The sequence below is a fragment of the Emys orbicularis genome, chromosome 2 (genome assembly GCF_028017835.1).
Source record: "Emys orbicularis isolate rEmyOrb1 chromosome 2, rEmyOrb1.hap1, whole genome shotgun sequence".
NCBI lineage: Eukaryota > Metazoa > Chordata > Testudines > Emydidae > Emys > Emys orbicularis.
This window is the reverse complement of record NC_088684.1, coordinates 120,977,230-120,985,066: the sequence shown is the minus strand read 5'-3', so window position 1 is coordinate 120,985,066 and position 7,837 is coordinate 120,977,230. Positions and strand designations below refer to the sequence as shown.

Here is a 7,837-nt window from a genome sequence, read left to right as displayed (position 1 = left end):
TAAATCTGTCTTTGACTGGATCAAGATTGTTATGTAGCAACTACTTAACTCCATATCAAGAAGCACTGAATGTGAAGTTACCAAGACTATATAGAAAAAGGTATGCTGGATGAGAAGTGGAGACCTATTTTAAAGAAACAAACCAGGAGACATTATTTTGAACACATGCCTTTATGTGTCTTAAACTTTAAGATCAAAGCTGTCAATAAACTTGACTTGACAATTATTACATAGAGTTCTTTAAGGTTACATAATGCTGACAGAGGATAATCAAGTACACGGCAAAGAAGAACATGCTTTATCACCATTATCAGAATTCATTCTGACCACATGCCTGCTTTAGTAGAGTTCCTCTGGTACCAACTGCCTTAAGCCTCATCCTCCTCTCCTTCCTCTTCAAATTCCCCTTGCTCATCAGCAGTGGCATCTTGGTATTGCTGATATTCTGAGACCAGGTCATTCATGTTGCTCTCGGCTTCAGTGAACTCCATCTCATCCATGCCCTCACCAGTGTACCAGTGCAAGAAAGCCTTACGCCGGAACATGGCCGTGAACTGCTCAGAGATTCTCTTGAACAGCTCCTGAATGGCTGTGCTGTTCCCAATGAAAGTGGCAGACATTTTGAGGCCGCGGGGGGGAATGTCACAGACAGCCGTCTTGACGTTATTGGGGATCCATTCGACAAAGTAGCTGCTGTTTTTGTTCTGGACGTTGAGCATCTGCTCATCCACCTCCTTCATAGACATCCGGCCACGGAATATTGCTGCCACAGTCAGGTAGCGGCCATGGCGGGGATCACAGGCTGCCATCATGTTTTTAGAATCAAACATCTGCTGCGTTAGCTCTGGCACCGTCAGAGCCCGGTACTGCTGGCTGCCACGGCTAGTTAGCGGGGCAAACCCTGGCATGAAGAAGTGCAGACGGGGGAAAGGCACCATGTTGACTGCCAGCTTGCGGAGATCAGCATTCAGCTGTCCGGGAAACCGGAGGCAGGTCGTCACGCCGCTCATGGTGATGGAGACCAGGTGGTTGAGGTCCCCATAGGTAGGGGTTGTGAGTTTCAGCGTGCGGAAGCAAATGTCATACAAGGCTTCGTTGTCAATACAGTAGGTTTCATCCGTATTCTCCACCAACTGGTGGACAGAAAGGGTGGCGTTGTAGGGTTCAACCACTGTGTCTGACACCTTCGGAGATGGCATTACACTGAAGGTGTTCATGATACGATCTGGATACTCCTCCCTAATTTTGCTGATGAGGAGAGTTCCCATCCCAGACCCTGTGCCACCACCTAGAGAATGGGTTAGCTGGAAACCCTGTAGACAGTCACAGCTTTCCGATTCCTTCCTTACCACATCCAGGACAGAGTCCACTAGCTCAGCTCCCTCTGTATAGTGGCCTTTTGCCCAGTTGTTTCCAGCACCACTCTGACCTGGAAAGTGGAGTGGAAAGATGCTGATTTAGTCACCAGAATATGAAGGAGCAGCTGTTGTTTCACATACTCTGTTTAGGATATGGTGTACAAGGCTCAGTGGTTTGAGCATTGGCCTGCTAAACCCAGGGTTGAGAGTTCAATCCTTGAGGAGGCCATTTAGGGATCTGGGGCAAAAATCTGTCTGGGGATTGGTCCTGCTTTGTGCAGGGGGTTGGACTAGATGACCCCCTGAGGTCCCTTCCAACCCTGATATTCTATGGATTCTATAAACACTATTAAATCCTAATTTATGGACAAAGGGGAATAGTTTTACCGAGCTATATCGATTTACTACAATTAACTATTGTTTATACTATGATTCCATTTGTGTTTGGACTTTTCAAGTCCGCAAGTTAAGAGCTAAATTATTCCATTTAAGTTTCATGCAGGCAACCCAAAAACATGGAGGGCACACTGAATGTATGCAGTAAGAAACATTAATGTAAGCAGTTCTACAGGGAAGTTTCAAATTCATTGTCTCAACACAGGAGCCAAAGGCTACAGCAGCTGCAGCTATACATAATGTTACATACCAAAGACAAAGTTGTCAGGTCTGAAGATTTGGCCAAATGGTCCAGATCTGACAGAGTCCATTGTACCAGGCTCCAAATCGACAAGGATTGCACGGGGTACATACTTATTACCTGTAAAAGGAACAAAAACCAGTATAACAGACTTGCAGTCAGCAGGCTGCTTTGCTCTGAGCAGCCTCAACACAGCTCACTGGAAAGACTGCTGCAGTGACAGAAGGGAAAGAGTATTAAGTAGAGCCATCTTGGAAAGACTCAGAGTCCTCTAACAAAGGGTCAGTGGCCAATAGCAAATTCCTTTACAGTAGCGGTCCCAAATATAATTAACTGTATATCTATACACCTGACTTTTGTTTTGGTTTACTTAGCGAAATTATAACCATCTGAAGAAATAAGTGGTGTATAATTACCTGCAGCTTCATTGTAGTAAACGTTGATCCTTTCTAGCTGCAAAGGACTGTCACCATGGTAGCTGCCAGTGGGATCGATGCCATGCTCATCACTGATGACCTCCCAGAACTGAAATAGGGTTTTGAAAAGCGCACTTAATAATTGCATTAGGCTGCCAGGAGCAATCTGACATGCCTGTTGTAGTTCCATGGACCTAGCCCCTGCCGAGGGCCCTAACCAATAACTGCACCTTGATGAGACATACACCGACAAGGCATTTACCCCCTGTCCCTAAAGCAGTTGAGAACTGGTCGAGCTACAATTATGATGATTAAGTGAGAAGGAATAGCAGGAAACTGCAACATCAGACAGCAAACACATGGCTAGATACATTCACCTAATTGTAACATTTCCAGAACTGCTACCATAGGCTTTAAGAATTACAGTATCTCTAACCAGTTGTAGTCTTCAAAGTGATTTAGGTTGCTAGACACTATAAAGGAAATTTCCCCCATTGGGAATCCAGTTAGATACTACAGGAAAGAGCCTACATAGATGTGACACCCTTATAGCATCTCTGACGCTGCTCAAAGCACGGTTACCTCCCCGTGTAAAGGGGCGAGGCATCTGGCCTGCAGGGAGTTGTCTGCTGCATCAGCGAGGAAATGAGCGCCATTGTGAATTCAGAGCACGGCAACCAGGCTGTCGTAATACGCTTCCCCCCCGCCCGGCCAAGACAATGCCCAATCTCCCCTTTAGTGCCATTATGGAGTGGAGGTGGCGTCTCAACGGGGAACTGAAACAAGTGCTTTGATGCGCTGATTCAAAGGGGCCAGCTGAAAATTATTTTAGGTAAATATTTAATTGTTCCCAACACTCCAGCAGCACCCCCACTTAGTGACCTCGCCTTTACACCGCAGCAGCATCTGTCCAGCCCCCGCGTGCTGCTGCTGCCCGCTGCCCCCTCCCAGCCACAGGGCGAGGGACACAACACGCGGGGGCCGGGCCCGGCCCCGCCCCGCCCAGGTCCCGCTCTTTACCTTGGCTCCGATCTGGTTCCCGCACTGACCAGCCTGGATGTGCACGATCTCACGCATGGCGCCCGAGTCACACGGCAACAAACACCCTCTGCCTCTGGCTGGTTGCTACTCCCTGGCTCGTTCTGGCACTTGCAGCAATAAGCTCTGAGCCGCGCGGCCCCCAGCTCCTCCTTTTATAGAGGGGGCTGCTGGCCCCGCCCCTCGCGCCACGGAGCCCCGCCCCCTCCAGTCACAATCCCGCTCCCCGCAGCCCTTCTCAAGCGGGTGATGTAATGTCGGGGCGGGGCCTAGCAGTGCGCGCGCGGGGGTGGGGGTGCTGCTGCATTGTCTCGTGCGCAAGGGGACTAGGCGGGAGCCATCGCGGGGGACAGGGTGGGGAGCTGCAGCCTCAGCAGCAGGGAGGGGGCTTGTCACAGCCGGAGGGCAGCGAGCGTCTCCTGCTCCCCCAGCCCCGCAGGGCCCCTTGTGCAGAGCAAGACTAGCGCTGTACGAGCGGGGTGAGGCGCAGCGCCCTGCTCTCCCCCAGCCCTGGCTAAGTGCAGCGAGCGAGACAGCCCCAGCCTCTGCACCCTCCACGGTGAGTCCTGGGCATAACAGTCAAGAAGGATTCAGCTATCTTCAAAAATTAGAACTGAAGGAGGAAAGATTTCCTTTCTGCAACGAGCTGTGTCATCTAAGTGACATGCCTTATATGAGCTGAGTACCCGTATGTGTGTGGAGACAAGGTGGGAGGGATGTAACATCGTTTACTGGACCAACTTCTGTTGGTGAAAGAGACAAGCTTTCTAGCGCCACAGGGCTCTTAAGTATAATGTCTTAAAGGTAGAGGGGAGTGTGACACTGCAACCCATATTCTTCGTAGTGTGATTATGATATAATCATAATGCATTTTATGCAAGATATGTCATATGAGATGTCATTGGAAAGGTTATGATTTACTGAATATGATTATCCTATTTGTATGCATGTATCATTTTTGTATCTGAAGTTAGGAATATTGACTATATATCTGTATTACAAATGTGTTTACACCTTTGTGTATGACCACTAAGCAAAAGGATCTCAGTCTGGGGTGGGCAAGCCCCCACTCCCCAGCGGGAACGCTGGGCAGGCAGAGCGGCGCAAGCCCCCGACCCCGGTCCCCGGCAGGAGCTCAAGGGCCAGATACATACGTCTGATGGGCCAGAAGCGGACTGCAGGCCGTAGTTTGCCCACCACTGGTCTAGATGGCTGGCTGGGAAGGGCCCATTCAGGTTGTGACACTACAGGGACATGTGACCAGGTCACCTGGTACTGGTCTCCATCTTGGGATATCAGGTTTTTTCCACTGACTGGCGTGGGAACCAAGCTTTGAAACAAAGGGTTCCCGCCCTATGCAAAAGCTATGTACGGCAGGGGAGTGATAGCAATGTGCTTCTTCACTGACTCCACACCCAAAGAGACTCCTGGAAACATCTGAGAAACAAAGACTGAACTGGGGGAAGTGCTGGACCCAGGCTAAAGGGATTTTTAGCCTGTGAATGGAACATCTGGGGATTCTAAGCTGTAAGCAAGTGCAGTTTGCCCCTTAAGAATCTGCAGCCTGCTTGTATCATCACTTAGGGTGAGGATTTGCTATTCATATCCTATCTATGTAGTAAATTAAGCTTAGTTTGCATGTTTTGTTTATTTGCTAGGTAATCTGCTTTGATCTGTTTGCTATCACTTATAATCACTTAAAATCTGTCTTTTGTAGTAATAAACTTGTTTTTGCTTTTGTCTAAAACCAGTGTATGGGAGTCATAACTTGGGACAGAAAGCTGTTGTATATTTCTCTCCACATTGAGAGAGAGGGTGAATTTCATGAGCTGATGCTGTACAGTTCCCTGTGCAGCGCAAGACAGTATAACTTTGGGTTTACACTCTGGTGTGGGGAAGGAGGGTTGCCTGAGTAGCTGGGAAGTTCCTTAGCTGGAGCCCTCCCATGCAGAGCTGATCACCGCATCCGCATGTAACTGCAGTTGGGTGTGTCCCTACCTGTATGTGTGCTGGTGAAAGTGTACGCTGGTCCCAGCAGTACAGTGTAAAGGGAGCCCAGACTAGTGGGTTGGGGGTCTCAGTGGTACCGCAGTTCCAGGTGGCACCCCGCGGGGAATACATCATAGAGATTATTAGGTAAATAAGAGTAATGCCCTTTGTTTCTTCTTTTGTATCACGACTAAACACTGCAGGATAGTGGGGGAGGGGGACTAGGACTGGAAAGTCTTTATATCACCAGATTCCTCTATCCACTACAATCTCCTAATTCAGAGGCAGGATAATGCCTTTGAATCACCCAATTGTTTGTCCTAAATTTTATTTTCAACTTTTCTTTTTCTTGTGCTTTTTATTAAGGAAGAGACTCTAAAAGCAGGTTGGGTGAGTGGAGGGGTGGGGGTGGGGGTGGTTGTTTGTGTGTTTTTGGACCAGAAAAATCAACCAGAACATTGATACCTTTTGATCCCTTGGGAACATTTTTTAAGAAACAGAAAACCTCCAACTTGCTGCATACTACTAAATTCAGTCTAAAAATATTGAACTTGTTTCTTATCTTCACCTATGTAATGATTGACAGATTTTTCATTGATACAGCACTTTTCATACAAAAATTGACATGTTTTTATCCCCATTTTATAGATGGGGAAATTGAAATCATGCAGTGAACTTGCCCAATACCACACAATGAGCAAGTACTAGACTCAGAACTAGAACCCAGGTCTCCTGACTCCCCATCCTGTACTCTAACCAGTAGTTCCCACACCCTCAAAGATATTTAGGTGCCCATCTTCATTTGAAATCACTGAAATCAGGTAAATAACCTTTGAGGCTCTGGATTTAGACCTCTCTTGATCTTAATTAATTGAAGATATGTTGCAGCTAGGCCTTCTGTACTGGAATAGGTTTCTCACAATTTAAACTCACAGATCCATTGTCATCTGGAATTCTGCAGTCAGGCTCCCGTTTCACATCCAATATATAATTTGTACACAGCATTGGGAACCACTGAACTTGGGTGATATGCTTAGCACTTGCTGCAACTGATCACAATTTTTTATATATGCATACATTTTAAAAGGAAAATTCAGGCATTAGGTAAACTCACAAGAAAGCTATCACATCTCCCAGAGTGGATGGCAGAGACCAGTAGGTTGAAAACGTCAGTCTTAGGAAACTCAAGTGCACACTGCTTTCCTGAATAAATTACTTAATCTGTTATAGTTTATGCAAAATATAATCTTTCCAATTGTGAAATTGTGCTTTTTAGTGATTTATTATTTCCTGCCTTAGCAAATTAATGATAATACTAAAGGCTTACATTGCTTTGAAAATAAAAAAAAGCTATTACAAGAACAGGTAATTCGTTTAACGTAGAAATAATATAAATAGTTCAAGTTGCACTTAAAAAACAAACAAACAATGTTGTCGATATGGAGTTGTGTAGAAATGACCTCATTTTGCATGGCCAGGTGATTGGGGAGGGATCAAGTGACCTAGATGTGGAGAAAACCTTACATCTGTTTGCTTCTTTTAGAGCAGTGCTCAAATTGGGGGGGGAGAGAGGGGAAGGTGTTAGATGGGAATATGTCATACTGCCACTGCTACTGTTGAAAACTGCAGCATAGCAGTAGAGCATGTATTGCCCCCCCCCTTTTTTTTTTTATTGTTCCACCCACATCTGTTTCCAGTTCTTACATGATTAATGTTGGTTGATGCTTGCTTAGGTGAAAAGACCAGTTTTTCCTATTTCAACCACAAGTAGGATGAATCTGCTTCTTGTTAATGGCAGCACCAATAGCTGCGCAAGCCTGCAGACATAAGGCCCTTGCATCATGGAGACTGACCACACATAGGAAAAGTAGAAATGCTAGCATAAGATTTGCTACCTGTGCTGTGGGATATAGCGGTGTAGAGCCGATTTGTGCTCAGAGATGTCTCTGTGATGATGATACTTTAGCCCCCTGGGATATCAGGATTTCTTTCTTTGGGTACGTCTTCACTTACATCCGGGTCCGGATGTAAGCAATCGATTTTCTGAGTTCGATTTATCGCGTCTGGTTAAGACGCGATAAATCGATCCCGGATCGATCCCGGAAGTGCCCCGGATCGATCCCGGAAGTGCTCGCCTTCGACGCTGGTACTCCAGCTCGGCGAGCGGAGTACGCAGCATCGACGGGGGAGCCTCCCTGCCGCGTCTGGACCGCGGTAACTTCGGACTAAGGTACTTCGAATTCAGCTACGTTATTAACGTAGCTGAATTTGCGTACCTTAGTCCGAAGTGGGGGGGTTAGTGTAGACCAGCCCTAAGTATGTTAGCACTAGTTGGGGCACAACACAGATTCTATCCACAGTTAGCCCCCACCCAGCCAAGCACGTGCTCCTGTTCTAAC

At 46.9% G+C, this 7,837-nt stretch overlaps 1 protein-coding gene across 1 annotated transcript; it reads right to left on the bottom strand.

Moving 5' to 3' along the window:
* Positions 1 to 133: 133 nt before the first annotated feature.
* LOC135873646 (tubulin beta-1 chain-like) lies at positions 134 to 3,571 on the bottom strand. The gene is made up of 4 exons (XM_065398286.1): positions 3,432 to 3,571; positions 2,412 to 2,520; positions 2,005 to 2,115; positions 134 to 1,429 (listed from the first exon to the last, which is right to left on the bottom strand). Exons 1-4 carry the CDS (start codon positions 3,486 to 3,488, stop codon positions 369 to 371), a joined length of 1,338 nt encoding a protein of 445 aa, XP_065254358.1. The 5' UTR covers positions 3,489 to 3,571; the 3' UTR covers positions 134 to 368.
* Positions 3,572 to 7,837: the final 4,266 nt, after the last annotated feature.

What these genes read in the sequence shown, in the direction of transcription:
- LOC135873646 (XM_065398286.1), bottom strand. Translation starts at nt 3,488, where the DNA reads ATGCGTGAGATCGTGCACATCCAGGCTGGTCAGTGCGGGAACCAGATC. An exon ending in GGAACCAGATCGGAGCCAAG is followed by an intron (nt 2,521 to 3,431) that starts GTAAAGAGCGGG and finishes ACCCTATTTCAG; the next exon opens with TTCTGGGAGGTCATCAGTGA. An exon ending in TTACTACAATGAAGCTGCAG is followed by an intron (nt 2,116 to 2,411) that starts GTAATTATACAC and finishes TTCCTTTTACAG; the next exon opens with GTAATAAGTATGTACCCCGT.